This window comes from Ammospiza caudacuta, chromosome 32 (assembly GCF_027887145.1).
Source record: "Ammospiza caudacuta isolate bAmmCau1 chromosome 32, bAmmCau1.pri, whole genome shotgun sequence".
In the NCBI taxonomy this organism is placed as follows: domain Eukaryota; kingdom Metazoa; phylum Chordata; class Aves; order Passeriformes; family Passerellidae; genus Ammospiza; species Ammospiza caudacuta.
Genome location: NC_080624.1, coordinates 3,408,202 through 3,426,930, shown reverse-complemented (window position 1 = coordinate 3,426,930; position 18,729 = coordinate 3,408,202). Strand labels below are relative to the sequence as shown.

General features: G+C 60.1%; 1 protein-coding gene across 1 annotated transcript; it reads right to left on the bottom strand.

Moving 5' to 3' along the window:
* Window positions 1-1,783: 1,783 nt before the first annotated feature.
* On the bottom strand, window positions 1,784-17,837 carry SRPK3 (SRSF protein kinase 3). The gene is made up of 16 exons (XM_058822475.1): window positions 17,744-17,837; window positions 16,811-16,868; window positions 15,574-15,692; window positions 15,364-15,472; window positions 15,159-15,246; window positions 14,965-15,052; window positions 14,761-14,867; window positions 13,845-14,004; window positions 12,236-12,261; window positions 9,921-10,032; window positions 6,741-6,974; window positions 5,232-5,332; window positions 4,009-4,116; window positions 3,410-3,479; window positions 2,647-2,739; window positions 1,784-2,136 (listed from the first exon to the last, which is right to left on the bottom strand). The coding sequence occupies exons 1-16, from the start codon at window positions 17,763-17,765 to the stop codon at window positions 1,952-1,954; spliced, it is 1,680 nt and encodes a 559-aa protein (XP_058678458.1). The 5' UTR covers window positions 17,766-17,837; the 3' UTR covers window positions 1,784-1,951.
* Between the last annotated feature and the right edge of the window lie 892 nt (window positions 17,838-18,729).

Genomic DNA, 18,729 nt, shown 5'->3' with positions numbered 1-18,729 from the left:
CACCCTCAGGATGCCCCAAGACCACACAGCCGACACCTCTGGGAGCCCAGAGCACTTCCAGCACCCCAAAACATTCCTGAGACCCCCCCAGAACACCCCCAGGACCACCGACCTGACACCTCTGGGACCCCAAAGCACCCCCAGGACCTTTAGGACCACAATGCACCCCAAGGGACCCCAAAACATTTCCGGGAACTCCCCCCGGGACCCCGAGACAGCTCTGGGACACACCCGGGAGCCCCCACAAAACACCCACGAGACCCAAAACACCTCCAGGACCCCAAAATCATCTCTGAGACCCCTCAAAATCCCCCCTGGAGCCCTCCAGGATCACAGCACACTCCAGGGTCCCACCAAGAGCACCCCAAACCCCCACAGGACCACCAGGAACACCCCAAACCCCCACAGGACCACCAGGAGCACCCCAAACCCCCACAGGACCACCAGGAGCACCCCAAACTCCCCCAAAAGACCCCAATAAAAACCCCAGGGCCCCCCAAACCCTGCGCAAGACCACAAGGAGCCCCCCAATAAACAGGACCCCAATAAACACCCACAGGACCACCAAGAACCCCCCCAAACCTCCCCCAGGACCACCAGGAACACCCCAAATACCCCCACGGGACCCCCAGTAAACACCCTAGGGCCCCCCAAACCCTGCGCAGGACCACCAGGAGCCCCTCACAGGATCCAACGAACGCCCCAGGACCACCAGGAACCCCCCAATTTACCCCACAGGACCACCAGGAACCCCCCAATTTACCCCACAGGACCACCAGGATCCCCCCCAAACCTCCCACAGGACCCCAATAAAAACCTTAGGACGACCAAGAGCCCCCCCAAAACCCCCCACAGGACCACCAGTACCCCCACAAAAGACCCCAATGAACACCCCAAGAGCCCCCCCAAACCCCTCACAGGACCTCAACAAACCCCCCAGGACCACCACTACCCCCATAAAACCCCAATAAACACCCCAGGACTACCAGGAGCACCCCGTGGTTTATTGCTGCGGTGGGCGTGTCTAGGGGCGGGGCCAGGGGTGCTGCAGGCACTGGCAGGCCATGATGGAACCCCCCCCCCAATGAACACCCCCGTGGTTTATTTTATTGCTGCGGTGGGCAGGGCTGGGGGCGTGGCCAGGGGCGGAGCCAGGGGTGCTGAGGCACTGCTGGGCCATGATGGAACCCCCCCAATGAACACCCCCGTGGTTTATTGCTGCGGTGGGCGTGTCCAGGGGCGGGCCATGATGGAACCCCCCCAATGAATACCCCCGTGGTTTATTGCTGCGGTGGGCGTGTCTAGGGGCGGGCCATGATGGAGCCCCCCCCAATGAACACCACCGTGGTTTATTGCTGCGGTGGGCGTGTCTAGGGGCGGGCCATGATGGAACCCCCCCCAATGAACACCACCGTGGTTTATTGCTGCGGTGGGCGTGTCTAGGGGCGGGGCCAGGGGTGCTGCAGGCACTGGCGGGCCATGATGGAACCCCCCCCCCCAATGAACACCCCCGTGGTTTATTGCTGCGGTGGGCAGGGCTGGGGGCGTGGCTAGGGGCGGAGCCAGGGGTGCTGAGGCACTGCCAGGCCGTGGCGCGGCGGGCGGGCTCAAAGGCCAGCGTGGGACCCCCAATAAACACCACAGGAACCCCCACAAAACCCCAATAAACACCCCAGGACCACCAGGGACTCCCCAAAAGACCCCAATAAACATCCCAAGAGCACCCCAAACCTCCCACAGGACCACCAGGAGCACCCATAAAACCCCAATAAACACCCCAGGACCACCAGCACCCGCCTGTGGTTTATTGATGCGGTGGGCGTGTCTATGGGCGGAGCCAGGGGTGCTGCAGGCACTGCTGGGACACGGCCCCCAGCACGGGACCCCCAGTAAACACCCCAATGAACACTCCCGTGGTTTATTGCTGGGGTGGGCGGGGCTGGGGGCGGGGCTAGGGGCGGAGCCAGGGGTGCTGCAGGCACTGGCGGGCCGTGGCGCGGCGGGCGGGCTCGAAGGCCAGCATGGGCCGCAGGAAGCGCGCGAAGGCGGCCGCCGGCCCCCGCGGCCACTCGTACTTCTCCTGCAGCACCGCCCGCAGCCCCCACGGCCGCAGGTGCCGGATGTGCCGCAGCTCACCTGCAAAGGGGCGGGGTCAGGGGCGGGGGACACGCCCACCATGGGTAATACATGCACACACAGCAGGGGGAGGGGCAGGGAGGGTGCTGGCCCCAGTCCTTTTGAAGGGTGTGGTCAGGACACACCCCAATGCTAAGATGGACACGCCCCTTGTTATGGGTGTGGTCAGAACATGCCCCAACCCTGTGACCACGCCCCCTATGATGGGTGTGGTTAGGACACGTCCCAAGGCTGAGGTGGCCCCACCCCTGATTAAGGGTGTGGTCAGGACACACCCCTTCCCTCATGGGCGGGGCTATGAAATGTCAAACCCCACCCCATGACCCTGCTGAACTCAAGCCCCACCCCCTTTCCCATGACCGCACCCCCTATGGGTGTTCCACACCAACCCCTCATTTGCATAATCCCACTCATCCCACCTTTATGGCCACACCCAGCCCTTAATCCCAGCCCCCAGCACCCTGCCCAGCCACACCCAGCCCTGGCCACGCCCGCCAGCCCCGCCCTCACCTTTCCTGTTGAAGAACTCTCGTGAGTAGCGCCCGCCCAGGGCCACGTGCCGCGGGATCTCCCCCAGCAGCTCGATCACGTGCGCGATGTGGTCTGCAGCACATGTTGGACACGCCCCTTTTAGCCACGCCTACTCTGCTGGATCAATCCCCTTTTAGCCACTCCCACCCCAGCGCTTCAATCCTCTTTAGCCACACCCACCCCCTTTAGCCACGCCCACCCCACTGGATCAATCCTGTTTAGCCACGCCCATGACACTGGTTCAATCCCTTTAGCCACGCCCACTCCTTTAGCCACGCCCACCTCCTTTAGCCACGCCCACCCACTGGTTCAATCCCCTTTAGCCACGCCCACCCTGCTAGTTCAATCCCCTTTAGCCACGCCCACCCCGCTGGTTCAATCCCTTCTTCTCTTCCCACTCCCACATGTGGGTGTTCACTTGGCCACGCCCACTTGGCCAACCCCCAGTCCATTGGCTGCCACGCCATGGTGGCTCCACCCACTTATCGACGTCCCTTGTTTGAAACCCCATCCGCAATGGCCACGCCCTTTGGTGAGGCCACACCCCTTTAGCTCCCTATTGGCTATCAGAGACCACGCCCCCTTTTAGAGCCTTATTGGGGAGGCCCCGCCCGCATGTGCCACACCCCTGCTCATCTCTGAGACCACACCCACCTTACGGCCACACCCACCCCCATGGCCACACCCATTGCTAAGACCACACCCATCCCAGAGACCACGCCCACCCTGTGGCCCCGCCCACCCTCGTCCCGGCTGTACTCCTCCCCCGAGTGCGGCTCGAACAGGTAATCGCCCGTGGCCAGCTCGAACGCCTGGGGGGCAAATGGGGAGGGGTCTGAGGGGGCCATGGCAGCCCCCGCCCCATCCTGGGGTCCATCAGAGCCCCCTCCCCACAATGGGGTCCATGGCAGCCCCCTCCCCACCTGGAGGGCTATGGGAACCCCCTCCTCACCATGGGCTCCATCAGAGCCCCCTCCCCACCCCGGGGGTCCCTGCAGGCCCCTCCTCACCTTGGGTCCATTAGAAGCCCCCTCCCCATGTCGGGGTCTGTGGCAGCCCCCTCCCCACCCCACTGTCCATGGCAGCCCCCTCCCCACCTCAGGGCACCCCCTCTCACTATGGGGTCCCTGTCAGCCCCCTCCTCACTGTGGGTCCATTAGAAGCCCCCTCCCCACCCCAGACCCCCCCTCACCGTGGGGTCCCTGTCAGCCCCTCCCCACCTGGGGGTCCATCAGAGCCCCATCCCCAGCTGGGACACCCCCTCACCCCGAGGGTCTCTGGCAGCCCCTCCCCCCTCAGGGGTCTCTCAGAGCCCCCTCCCCACCCCAGGGCCCCCCTGACCATGCACGCCGTGCTCCAGATGTCGGCGGGGGGGCCGTACCCCGCCCCCAGCAGCACCTCCAGGGCCCGGTACTGACGGGTCTGGATGTCCTCGGTGAAGTGTTTGTGCTGGGGGGGCACGGGGGTCACCCCCGGAGCCAAAACAGCCCCAAAATACCCCCAAAACAGCCCCAAAATCCACACAAACACCCCGAGATCAAAAACACCCCCAGACCCAAAACACCCCTAGAACCGCCCCCCCCCCCCCGGAACCTGCACAAACACCCCCAGACCCAAGAACACCCCAATACTCCCAAGAATTCCCCCCAAACCCACAGGAACACCCCCAGACCCCCAAACCTCACCCCCAGTCTCTCCCAGTCCCTCCCAGTTCCGCTCCCAGTCCCTCCCAGTTTGTTCTCAGTCCCCCCCAGTTCCTTCCAGTTCCCCCAGTCCCTTCCAATCCCCTCCCCTTCCCTCCCAATCCCCTCCCAGTCCCCCCCAATCCCTCCAAGTCCCTCCCAGTCCCCTCCCAGTTCCCCCAGTCTCTCCCAGTTTGTTCCCAATCCCTCCCAGTCCCCTCAGTCCCTCCCAGTTCCCCCCCCAGTTTGTTCCCAGTGACCCTCCCAGTCCCCCCCAGTTTCCCCAGTCCCCCCCAGTCCCCCCCAGTTTCCCCAGTTCCCCCCAGTTTCCCCAGTCTCTCCCAGTCCCTCCCAGTCCCCCCCAGTCTCCCCCAGTCCCCCCCAGTTTCCCCAGTCCCCCCATTCCCCCCAGTTCCCCCCAGTTTCCCCCAGTCCCCCCCAGTCCCTCCCAGTCCCCCCCAGTCTCTCCCAGTTTCCCCAGTCCCCCCAGTTTCCCCAGTCCCCCCCAGTCTCTCCCAGTCTCCCCCAGTCCCCCCAGTCCCCCCAGTTTCCCCAGTCCCCCCAGTTTCCCCAGTCCCTCCCAGTTCCCCCCAGTCCCCCCAGTTTCCCCCAGTTTCCCCAGTCCCCCCCAGTCCCCCCAGTTTCCCCAGTCCCCCCCAGTTTCCCCAGTCCCTCCCAGTCCCTCCCAGTTCCCCCCAGTCCCTCCCAGTTTCCTCAGTCCCCCCCAGTCCCTCCCAGTCCCTCCCAGTTTCCCCAGTGCCCCCAGTCCCTCCCAGTCCCTCCCAGTCCCTCCCAGTCTCTCCCAGTTTGTTCCCAATCCCTCCCAGTCCCCCCCAGTCCCTCCCAGTCCGCCCCAGTCCCCCCAGTCCCCCCCAGTCTCACCACCCAGCAGCCGTTGCCCAGGTCGGCGATTTTGATCCTCAGCCTGGGGGCAGCTCGGGGGTCCAGGGGGTTCTCCTGCCCCCCCGGCAGCCCCCCCTCACCTGGAGGGGACCCCAGGGGCGTTGGGGACACACCTGGGACCCCCAGTGACCCCCCCAGAGCCCCCACCCCCAATTTTCCACCCAAACCCCAAACGGCCCCTCTGGAGCCCCCAACCCTAAAATCCCCCAATTTCCCCCCCAATTCCCCATCCAGACTCCCTCGATCCCAAATATCCCCCAAATCCACCCCAAATTCTCCCTCTAGACATCTCCAACCCCAAATTCCCCCCAAATTTCACCCCAAACCCCCCAACCCCCCCAAAATGCCCCTCCAGACCCCAAGTTCTCCTTCCAGACACCCCCGACCCCAAATGCCCCCCAAATTCCCCCTCTAGACCTCCCCCAACCTCAAATTCCCCCCAAACCCACCCCAAATCCCCCCCAAATTGCTCCTCCAGACCCCAAATTCCCCCTCTAGACTGCCCCAACCCCAAATATCCCCCAAACCCACCCCAAATTCCCCTCACTAGACCCCCCATCCCCAAATCCCCCCCAAAACCCACCCCAAATCCCCCCCAAAATTGCTCAAGACCCCAAATTGCTCCTTCAGACCCTCCCAAATCCCAAACTCCCCCAAATTCCCCCCAAAATTGCTCCTCAAGACCCCAAATCCTCCCTCTAGACCCCCAACCCCAAATATTCCCCCAAAATTCCCCCCAAACCCACCCAACCACCCCCCAAATTGTTCATCAAGACCCCAAATTCCCCCCAGGCCCCCCAAAATGCCCCTCCAGACCCCAAATTCCCCCTCCACACCCCCTCCCCCGAAACCCCCCCAAATTGCTCCTCAAGACCCCAAATTCCCCCCGAACCCCCCCAAATTCCCCCTCCACACCCCCAACCCCAAATTCCCCCAAATTCCCCCAAATTCCCCCCAAACCCCCTCAAATCCCCCCAAATTGTTCCTCCAGACCCCGAATTCCCCCCGAACCCCCCCAAATTGCTCCTCAAGATCCCAAATCCTCCCTCTAGACCCCCAACCCCAAATTCCCCCAAACCCACCCCGAATTCCCCCTCAAATCCCCCCAAATTGTTCCTCCAGACCCCAAATTCCCCCCAGGTCCCCCAAAATGCCCCTCCAGACCCCCAAATTCCCCCTCCACACCCCCAACCCCAAATATCCCCCAAATTCCCCCCAAACCCCCCCAAATTGCTCCTCAAGACCCCAAATCCTCCCTCTAGACCCCCAACCCCAAATTCCCCCAAACCCACCCCAAATTCCCCCTCTAGACCCCCCCCAAGCCCCAAATATCCCCCAAAACCCACCCCAACCCCCCCCCCCAAATGCCCCTCCAGACCCCAAATTCCCCCTCTAGACACCCCCAAACCTCAAATGCCCCCCAAAATCCCCCTCTAGACTCCCCCCCACCCCAATATTCCCCCCCAAACCACCCCCCTCCCCACTGACCCGAGGTTTTGGGGAGCCCCTCGGAGCCCCCCGAGATGAGCGAGCCCGAGGTGGGGGTGAAGAGCGAGTCCGAGGCCGAGCTGGGGCTGGGGGGGCGCCGGGGGGGTCCCGGGGAGCCCCCCGAGAATCCATCGCTGGAGCCCCCCCCCCCCGCGGGCAGCGTGTGCACCCCCGAGGACGAGGCCCCGCTCGGGGGGCTCCCCCCAAACTCCTCCGGGGGCTCCGGGGGGGTCTCTGCACGAGGAGAGAGACATTGAGACCCCCCCACCCCCAAAAAATCCACATCCCAAAAATTCACATTCCGAAAATGCACATCCCAAAAATGCACATCCCAAAAATGCACATCCCAAAAATTCACATCCCAAAAATTCACCCCGAAAATTCACACCTGAAAACATCCATACAAAAATTCACCCCGAAAATTCACCGCAAAAATTCACATCCCAAAAATTCACCCCAAAAATCCACATCCCAAAAATGCACATCCCAAAAATTCACATCCTAAAAATTCACATCCCAAAAATCCACATCCCAAAAATTCACATCCCAAAAATTCACATCCCAAAAATCCACATCCCAAAAATCCACATCCCAAAAATCCGCATCCCAAAAATTCACCCCAAAAATCCACATCCCAAAAATTCACATCCCAAAAATCCACATCCCAAAAATTCACCCCAAAAATTCACATCCCAAAAATTCACCCCAAAAATTCACATCCCAAAAATTCACCCCAAAAATTCACACCTGAAACATCCATACAAAAATTCACCCCGGAAACATCCATACAAAAATTCACCCCAAAAATTCCCCCTAAAAACATCCATACAAAAATTCACCCCGAAAATTCACACCTGAAATACCCACACAAATTCACCCCGAAAATTCACGCCTAAAACACCCACACAAATTCACCCCAAAAATTCACCCTGAAAACATCCATACAAAAATTCACCCCAAAAATTCACACCTGAAACATCCAGACAAAAATTCACCCCAAAGATTCACACCTGAAACATCCATACAAAAATTCACCCCAAAAATTCACCCCAACAATTCACCCTAAAATCATCCATACAAAAATTCACCCCAAAAATTCACCCTGAAAACATACATACAAAAATTCACCCCAAAAATTCACCCCAAAAATTCACCCTAAAAATTCACCCTGAAAACATCCAGACAAAAATTCAACCCAGAAACATCCATACAAAAATTCACCCTCAAAATCCACACCTGAAACACCCACACAAAAATTCACCCCAAAAATTCACACCTGAAATACCCATACAAATTCACCCCGAAAATTCACACCTAAAACACCCACACAAAAATTCACCCCAAAAATTCAGCCCAAAAATTCACACTTGAAACACCCACACAAAAATTCACCCCGAAAATTCACACCTGAAATACCCATACAAAAATTCACCCCAAAAATTCACCCCGGAAACATCCATACAAAAATTCACCCCGAAAATTCACACCTGAAACATTCATACAAAAATTCACCCCAAAAATTCACCCGAAAACATCCATACAAAAATTCAACCCAGAAACATCCATACAAAAATTCACCCTGAAAATTCACACCTGAAACACCCATACAAAAATTCACCCCGAAAATTCACACCTGAAACACCCACACAAATTCAGCCCAAAAATTCACACCTGAAACACATCCATATAAAAATTCACCCCAAAAATTCACCCCAAAAATTCACATCCCAAAAATTCACTCCGAAAATTCACACCTGAAATACCCACACAAATTCACCCTGAAAATTCACACCTAAAACACCCACACACAAATTCAGCCCAAAAATTCACACCTGAAACACTCATACAAAAATTCACCCCAAAAATTCACACCTGAAATACCCACACAAAAATTCACCACAAAAATTCACCCCAAAAATTCACACCTAAAACACCCACACAAAATTTCACCCCAAAAATTCACACCTGAAATACCCACACAAGTTCACCCCCAAATTCCCATTCCAACAAATTCCCACCCCAAAATTCCCACGCCACAAATTCACACCCACAAATTCTCACCCCACAAATTCCCCCCCCACACACATTTCTGGAGCGGCAAAGTCTCGTGGAGCTCCCCAAAACTGGTCTGGGACTCCCCAGAACTGGTCCAGGGACCCCAAAATTGCCCCCAGAGCCCCTCAAAGTGCTCTTGCGTGTCCTGCGTGTCCACAGGGCTCAAAGCCACCCTGGGGACCCCAAACTGTCCCCTCGCCCCACGCTGGGGACCCCAAACTGTCCCCTCGCCCCACGCTGGGGACTCCCAACACCCCATCCCCCCCCGATTTCACAGAACCCCCCCGGGGTCCCCCATTTTCCCCTCCTGTGTCCTGGGACCCCCCAGTGTCCCCTCGGGACCCCCCGATGTCCCCTCCAATGTCCCATGAGGATCTGGGGGTGGGATCTGGGGGTTTTTTGGGGTCCCCAGGGTCCCCTCTGTGTCCCCCCAGAGCCCTGAACAGTGTCACTGTCCCCTCCTGGTGTCGCCACTGTGCCCCTGGCACTGACCGGTGTCGCTGTCCCCAGTGTCCCCTCCTGGCACTGACCAGTGTCACTGTCCCCTCTGTGTCCCCTCCCGGCACTGACTGGTGTCTCTGTCCCCACTGTCCCCACTGTCCCCAATGTCCCCAATGTCCCCCGGCACTGACCGGTGTCGCTGTCCCCTCCCGGTGTCCCCACTGTCCCCCCCGGCACTGACCGGTGTCGCTGTCCCCTCTGTGTCCCCTCCCCGCACTGACCGGTGTCACTGTCCCCAATGTCCCCGCTGTCCCCCCCGGAACTGACCGGTGTCACTGTCCCCTCCCGGTGTCGCCGCTGTCCCCTCCCAGCACTAACCGGTGTCACTGTCCCCTGTGTCCCCAATGTCCCCAATGTCCCCCCGCACTGACCGGTGTCACTGTCCCCTGTGTCCCCCCCCACTGTCCCCCCCGCACTGACCGGTGTCACTGTCCCCACTGTCCCCAATGTCCCCGGCACTGACCGGTGTCGCTGTCCCCACTGTCCCCACTGTCCCGCACTGACCGGTGTCGCTGTCCCCACTGTCCCCAATGTCCCCACTGTCCCCAATGTCCCCGGCACTGACCGGTGTCGCTGTCCCCACTGTCCCCACTGTCCCCACTGTCCCCACTGTCCCGCACTGACCGGTGTCGCTGTCGCGCAGCCGCTCCAGCTCCCGCAGTCTCTCTGCCAGCAGCTCTCGCTGTCGCCGCTGTCGCCGCCGCCGCCGCCGCCGCTGAGCCCGCGACAGCCGCTCCTGGGGGGGGGCGGTGGATTTTGGGGGGAATCCCTCGGTTTTGGGGGATTCCCTCGGTTTTGGGGAGTCCCGGGACTGCGGGGATTCCCTCGGTTTTGGAGGAATTCCCTCAGTTTTGGAAGAATTCCTTAGGATTCTGAGGGGATTCCCTCAGTTTTGGGGGATTCCCTCGGTTTTGGGGGGATTTCCTCAGTTTTGGGGGATTCCCTCGGTTTTGGGGGAATTCCTTATGTTTTTGAGGGGATTCCCTCGGTTTTGGGGGATTCCCTCGGTTTTGGGGGGATTCCCACAGTTTGGGGGGAATCCCTCGGTTTTGAGGGGATTCCCTCAGTTTTGGAGGAATTCCTTAGGTTTTTGAGGGGATTCCCTCGGGTTTGAGGGGATTACCTCAGTTTTGGGGGATTCCCTCGGTTTTGGGGGATTCCCTCAGTTTTGGGGGATTCCCTCGGTTTTGGGGGGATTCCCTCGGTTTTGGGGGATTCCCTCAGTTTTGGGGGATTCCCTCGGTTTTGAGGGGATTCCCTCGGTTTTGGGGGGATTCCCTCAGTTTTGGGGGATTCCCTCGGTTTTGGGGGGATTCCCTCAGTTTTGGGGGAATTCCCTCCATTTTGGGGGGATACCCTCGGTTTTGGGGGGATTCCCTCGGGTTTGGAGGATCTCGGGATTGGGGAGCTTTGATTTTGGGGGGCACGGGGCAGCCAGGTGTGCAAAACCATGCGGGGGCACACGGGGGAGCACGCTCGGGTGTGAGAGCACACACAGGTGTGCAAGGAGAGCCGTGAGTGCACAGGTGAGCACTGACACGGGTGAGCACACACAGGTGAGCACACACAGGTGAGGACATGCACACACAGGTGTGTAAGGACAGGTGTGAAGACACACACAGGTGAGCACACCCAGGTGAGCACGCACACACACACACAGGTGTGCAATGAACAGGTGAGCACACACACACACACAGGTGAGCACACACACACACACACACAGGTGTGCAATGAACAGGTGAGCACACACACATGCACACACAGGTGAGCACACACACACACACAGGTGTGAGCACACACACACACAGGTGTGCAACAAACAGGTGAACACACACACACGCACGCACAGGTGTGAGCACACAGACGCACACAGGTGTGCAATGAACAGGTGAGCACACACGCACACACACAGGTGTGAGGACACACACACACACACACACACACAGGTGAGCACACACACAGACACACACAGGTGTGAGCACACACACACAGGTGTGAGCACACACACATACACAGGTGTGAGCACACACACATACACACACAGGTGTGAGTACACACACACACACAGGTGAGCACACACACACAGGTGTGAGCACACACACACAGGTGAGCACACACACACAGGTGAGCACACACACACACAGGTGTGAGCACACACACACACACACACACAGGTGTGAGCACACACATACACACAGGTGTGAGCACACACACACACACACACACAGGTGTGAACACACACACACACACATACACAGGTGTGAGCACACACACACACACACACACAGGTGTGAGCACACACACACACACACACACACACAGGTGTGAGCACACACACAGACACACACAGGTGTGAGCACACACACACACACACACACAGAGGTGTGAGCACACACACACACACACACACAGGTGTGAGCACACACACACACACACACAGGTGTGAGCACACACACACACACACAGGTGTGAGCACACACACAGACACACACAGGTGTGAGCACACACACACACACACACACACAGAGGTGTGAGCACACACACACACACACACACACACAGGTGTGAGCACACACACACACACACACAGGTGTGAGCACACACACACACACACACAGGTGTGAGCACACACACACACACACACACACACACACAGGTGTGAGCACACACACACACACACACACAGGTGTGAGCACACACACACACACACAGGTGTGAGCACACACACACACAGACACACAGGTGTGAGCACACACACACACACACACACACAGAGGTGTGAGCACACACACACACACACACACACACAGGTGTGAGCACACACACACACACACACAGGTGTGAGCACACACACACACACACAGGTGTGAGCACACACACACACACACACACAGGTGTGAGCACACCCCCACACGCCCCCCAGGTGTGCAGTCACTCACAGGTTCCTCGTGCGGTGCCGAGCTCACTGTGGACAGACGGGGGGGGCTCAGATCCCCAGAGCGGGGGGGGGGTTGGGCACACCTGCACTTGGGGGGACCAACAGGTGCCCGCACGCGGGATGGAGTTTTGGGGGTCCCCTGAACTCCTGGGGTGGATTTCGGGGTCACCTGAACTCCTGGGGTGGATTTCGGGGTCACCTGAACTCCAGGACAGGTTTTGGGGAGTCCCTGCCCCACAAGGGATGGATTTTAGGGTTACCTACCTGCCAGGGGATGGATTTTGGGGTTCCCCCCTCCCCAAGGTGGAAATTTTGGGGTACCTGCCCCGCGGGGGGAGGCCATCCCCTCCACGGGATGTGTTTTGGGGTACCCCCCTCCCCAGAGATGTATTTTGGGGTACCCCCTCCCCAGGGTGGGTATTTTGGGACACCTGTCCCACAGGACGGGTTTTAGGGTACCTGCGTAGTGGGGATGGGTTTTGGGGTACCTACCCTGTGGATTTTGGGGTTCCCCCCCCCCCAACCCGGAGGCTGGATTTTGGGGTTCCCTCCCTCCCGTTGATGTATTTTGGGGTACTCCTCCAGGGCTGTATTTTGGGGTACCTGCCCCGCAGGGGGGGTGTCCCCACCATGGGATGGATTTTGGGGTACCCCCCTACCCCCATGGGATGGATTTTGGGGTATCCCCCACCCCATGGATGGATTTTGGGGTACCCCCTGTCCCCGGGCTGTATTTTGGGGTACCTGCCATGCGGGGATGTATTTTGGGGTACCCCCTCCCCCCCAGGGATTTATTTTGGGTATTTTGGGGTACCCCCCACCCCATGGATGGATTTAGGGGTACCCCCCTCACCCCCAGGCTGTATTTTGGGGTACCTGCCCCGTGGGGGGGTTCCCCCCTCCCCAGAGATGTATTTTGGGGTACCCCTTCCCCAGGGTGGGTATTTTGGGGTACCCCCTCCCCAGGGATGTATTTTGGGGTACCCCCCTCCCCAGGTGGGTATTTTGGGGTACCTGCCCCGCGGGGGGGTTCCCCCCTCCCCAGGGTGAGTATTTTGGGGTACCCCCCCCCAGGTGGGTATTTTGGGGTACCCCCCTCCCCAGGGTGGGTATTTTGGGGTACCCCCTCCCCAAGGTGGGTATTTTGGGGTACCCCCCTCCCCAGGGTGGGTATTTTGGGGTACCTGCCCCGCGGGGGGGTACCCCCCTCCCCAGGGATGTATTTTGGGGTACCCCCTCCCCAAGGTGGGTATTTTGGGGTACCCCCCCCCCAGGTGGGTATTTTGGGGTACCCCCCTCCCCAGGTGGGTATTTTGGGGTACCCCCTCCCCAAGGTGGGTATTTTGGGGTACCCCCTCCCCAGGGTGGGTATTTTGGGGTACCTGCCCCGCGGGGGGGTTCCCCCCTCCCCAGGGTGAGTATTTTGGGGTACCCCCTCCCCAGGTGGGTATTTTGGGGTACCCCCTCCCCAGGGTGGGTATTTTGGGGTACCCCCTCCCCAGGTGGGTATTTTGGGGTACCCCCTCCCCAGGGTGGGTATTTTGGGGTACCCCCTCCCCAAGGTGGGTATTTTGGGGTACCCCCTCCCCAGGGTGGGTATTTTGGGGTACCTGCCCCGCGGGGGGGGCCGCCCCCCCGTGCCCACGCCGCCGCCTGCGCCGCCAGGTGCCGCAGGTAGGGCGGGGCCACGCACAGCAGGACGTTCTCGGGCTTGATGTCCGTGTGGATGATCTTGCACTTGGTGTGCAGGTAATCCAGCCCCTCCAGCACCTGAAGGCGCACCCCGACATCAGGGGGGACCCCGAAACAGCGGGGGGGACCCCTGACATCGGTGGGGAACCCCGAAATCGGGGAGGAAACCCGAAATCGCGGGGGAAACCACAACACTAGGAGGAACTAAAAATTTGAGGGGGCATCTGAAATCCAGCAAGGAACTCCGAATCCAGCAAGGAAGCCCGAATCTGGGAGGGAACCCCAACATCGGGGGAGCACCCCAACATTAGGGGGAACCCCGAAATCGGGGGGGGGGAAACCCCAAAATCTGGGGAGAAACCCCAAATATGGGGGGCATCCTAATTGGGGAGGGACAGGCGATATTGCGGAGGGACAGCCCAAATCGAGGGGTGCACCCCAAAATCTGGGGGGCACACCTAAGTGGGAGGGGACCCCAAATCTGTCTCTGTGCATCCCATTTGGGGTCCCACGGAGGGATCTGGGGAGATTTGGGGGTCTCTGTGCATCCCATTTGGGGTCCCACCCAGGGATTTGGGGAGATTTGGGGGGTTCTGTGCATCCCATTTGGGGTGCCAGGGAGAGATTTGGGGGTCTCCAGACAGCACATTTGGGGTCCCAATGAACCGGGAGGATTTGGGGTCTTTGTGCTGCACATTTGGGGTCCCAGGGAGGGATTTGGGGGTTTCTGTTCAGCCCACTTGGGGTCCCAGTGAACCGGGAGGGTTTGGGGGTCTCTGTTCAGCCCATTTGGGGTCCCAAGGACAGATTTGGGGTCCCCCAGCCCCCCCTCACCTGCCGCACGATGCTCTTGACGCAGGGCAGGGGCAGCCCCTGGTAGTTGGATTTGATGATCCAGCGCAGCAATTGGTGCCCCAGCACCTCCAGCACCATGCAAACATCTGGGGGCGGTCAAGGAACCCCCAAAACCCCCGAGACCCCCCCCCCACAGGGTGAAAATCTCGGGGTACCCCCCCTGAGAACCCCCCAAAAGGATACGGACGCCGTTGACCCCCGAAATCTTGAAGTCATCGATGAGCTGCACGATGTTCTCCCGCTTGGGGTCGCTGGGGTCTGAATCCCGCACCTGGGGGGGCACGGAGGTGAATTTGGAGGTGTCCCCGGTTTGGGGGGGGGGTCACGGAGGTGAATTTTGGGGTGTCCCCTGTTTGGGGGGGCCGGGGGGCACTCACACATTTCAGCAGTTTGATCTCATCCAGCGCCGTCTCCGTGTATTGGGGGGCGCTTTTCACCACCTTCAGCGCCACGAAACGTTTCCTCCTGCCCAGAGAAAAGCAGGGGAACCCCCCCCCCCCCGCACCCCAAAAAACATTCCAGGGGAGCCCCCCCAGGAGAGAGGAGGAGCCCCCCACCCACCGCGGGTGTCCCCGCACTCACCGCAGGTCCCAGCAGAGCCACACGGTGGAGAAATGGCCCCAGCCCAGCTTGCGAACAACGTGGTAGCGCCCGTGGAAAAGGTCCCCGATGCGAACGGGGTAATACCCGCCTGGGGAGGGGGCGCGGGGGGGCGCGGGGGTCACGCTGGGGTTTGGGGGCCCCCCCCCCTTCCCCGAACACCCCCGAAAGGAGCGGGGTGTCCCTGCCCACCTTTGCAGTAATCGCGGGGATCCTCCTGCTCGCCCTCGTCGGAGCCCAGCAGGGACTCGCACAGCGACGGCGGCGCCGGGGGGGGGTCTGGGGACACCTCGCGGGGGGGGCTGGGGGTCCTGAGGGGGGGGGGGACAGCAAAGATGGGATCCCCCCATCCCCCCATGGCGGGGACAGCGACCCCCAAACCCCAGCACAGCCCGGCTTTGGAGCCCTCCCCAAAATCGGGAACCTTCGGGGGTCTCCTGTGGAACCTTCGGGGGTCTCCTCTGTGCCACCCCCTCCCCAAAATCTGCTCCCTTTAGGGGTCCCCACCGCCTCCAAATCTGCTCCCTTTGGGGGTCTCTTCTCTACCACCCCCTCCCCAAAATCTGCTTCCTTTGGGGTTCTCCTCTGGAACCTTCAGGGGCCTCCTCTCCGCCCCCTCTCCCCAACATCTGCTCCTTTTGGGGGTCTCTTGACTACCACCCCTTCCCCAAATTCTGCTTCCTTCAGGGGTCTCCTTTCTGCCCCCCCGTCCCCAAAATCTGGAATCTTCAGGGGTCTCCTCTTTGCCTCCCCCTCCCCAAAATCTGGAACTTTCAGGGGTCTCCTCTGTGCCACCCCCTCCCCAAAATCTGGAACCTTCGGGGGTCTCCCGTCTGCCCCCCCATACCTGGTCTCTTCAGGGGTCTCCTCTCTGCCACCCCTTCCCCAAAATCTGGAATCTTTGGGGGTCTCCTCTGTGCCACCCCCTCCCCAAAATCTGCTCCCTTTGGGGGTCCCTTCTCTACCACCCCCTCCCCAAAATCTGCTCCCTTTGGGCTTCTCCTCTGGAACCTTCAGGGATCTCCTCTCTGCCACCCCCTCCCCAAATTCTGCCCCTCTCGGGGGTCTCCTCTCTGCCCCCCCATACCTGCTCCCTTCGGGGGTCTCCCCCATGTTGGGGAGGGGTCCCAGGGTGGTCCCACAGCCCCAAAGGAGCCGGGAATGGTCCCAGGGCAGCGCTGGGAGGTCCCAGAGGCCCCCCCGAGCTGGGGGGGGGGGGCAGGTGCGGGGCATTCTGGGCCCTCCCCCCCCCAAAATAGAAATGACCTCAAGGCCCCCCCGGCCCCGCGGGGCTAAAAATAGCCCAGGAGGGGGAGGGGCGGCTCGGAATGTCCCCTCCCCCCCTTTAAAAGGGGGCTCTGCTCGTGTGTGTGACCCCCTCCCCCAATTCTGGGTAAGGGTCGTGGCCCCGCTGCCCCCCCCCCCTCACCTTGGGGGTGCTTTCGGTTTTTTGTCCTTTTTGCGCTTTCTCCTTCTCCTGACGGGATCTGGGCAGGGGATTTGGGGGTCACGGGGAGGGTCGCGGTGTCACGGACTCCCTTGTGTCCCCCCCAGGCCCAAAATCCACTGTCCCCCAACACTGAAATCGCCCCTCAGAGACCCCCAAAAATCCTCAGGACTCCAATTTCCCCTCAGGGACCCCCATTTTCCCCTCACACTCCCTCTCCCATTGCCTCCCTCACGACCCCTCCCATCATACGGGACCCCCATTTTCCCCTCATGCTTCCCCCAAACCCCTCAGGACCCCCCTCACGCTCCCCCTCCTGAGGGACCCCATTTTCCCCTCAGGATCCCCCTCAGAAACCCCATTTTCCCCTCACAAATCTCATTTTCCCCCAACAAACCCCATTTTTCCCGCTCACAAACCAAATTTTCCCCTGGGGACACCCCTCACAAACCCCATTTCCCCTCTCTCAGATCCCATTTTCCCCTCAGGACACACCTCACAAACCCCATTTTCCTCTCACAAACCCCATTTTCCTCTCACAAACCCCATTTTTCCTCTCACAAACCCCATTTTTCCCCTCACAAACCCCATTTTCCCCTCACAAACCCCATTTTCCTCTCACAAACCCCATTTTTCCCCTCACAAACCCCATTTTCTCCTCAGGACACCCCTCACAAACCTAATTTTTCCCCTCAGAAACCCCATTTTTCCCCTCACAAACACCATTTTCCCCTCACAGACCCCACTTTACCCCTCTCAGACCTCATTTTCCCCTCACAAACCCCACTTTTCCCCTCGCAAACACCATTTTCCCCTCACAGACCCTATTTTACCCCTCTCAGACCTCATTTTCCCCTCACAAACCCCACTTTTCCCCTCACAAATCCCATTTTCCCTCAGACCCCCGCCCCTCACCGGGCGCCCCGCGCAGCTCCATTCCCCGCGCTCGCCCCCGCTCCGCGCGCGGCGCCCCCTGGCGGCCGGGGAAAGGGGCGGGGCAACCCCACAAGCTCCGCCCACCGACCAATGAGAATCCACCATGAGGTGCTGGCCCCGCCTCTAACCACGCCCCGTTGTCGCCATGGAAACGCGGCCTAGCCCGACGCCGCTTTGTCGCGATATAACGAGACCCAACCTCCCACGCGGCTGTCACAATATTTTCTGTATCGCGACAGCATCCGCAGAGCCCCGACAGCCCCCAACTCCCCGGACATCACTTGAGTCAAGCAGCGCCGCGGTCCCAAGTGACACCGCCACTCATTCCCGCCCTCACCCCTGATTGGCTGCCTCCACCGCACGCGTCATCCGAGCGCGACGCATCACCATGGCAACCGCGGGGTAAACACGGAAGTGCCCAAAACCAGGCCCGGGGCCTCCAAAACGGCGGGGAGACCCCCAAAAAACGCAAATCTCCACCTCCCCTTCCTTTCCCAGGGCCTCCCGAAGGGCCTGGGGACCCCTAAGAGGCTGTCTGGGGGGAGGGTGGGGGTGGGGGCCGAGCCCCCCACGAACAGACGGGGCCAGGGGGCTGCTGGGCATCAGTTTAATACCGGGGTGCGGGGGGGTGTGGGGGGGCAGCACCCCCGGACCCCCTTCCCCCCCTCCCCCCCCAGGTGCTGATACTCGAGAGAGGGGGGAGGGGCAGAGTGCAGACCCCTTCCCCCCCCCCCCCCATTTTTTCCCCCTCCCCCTCTTTTCCCATCCCCCAAACAGCAAAAATCCCACGGTGGTGCTTTGGGGTGGGGGGGGGGAGGGGAACAAAGAGGAGACCCTAAAAAAAAAAAAAAAAAACCACCAGCCCCTCCCCCACCATTCCCCCAGTCATTTTGAGGAGGGGTCTTCTCCATCTTCATCTTCATCATCATCTTCTCCCCCCCCCCAAATCCATCAGCCGAGGTTCA

Bases quoted from the DNA above. Each gene is read 5' to 3' on its own strand.
- SRPK3 (XM_058822475.1), bottom strand. From the start codon at position 17,765: ATGGAGCTGCGCGGGGCGCCCG. The intron at 15,693-16,810 runs GTGAGGGGGGGG...CCCCCCCCTCAG, and splicing joins AAACCGAAAGCACCCCCAAG to GACCCCCAGCCCCCCCCGCG. The intron at 14,868-14,964 runs GTATCCTTTTGG...GACCGCCCCCAG, and splicing joins TTCGGGGGTCAACGGCGTCC to ATGTTTGCATGGTGCTGGAG.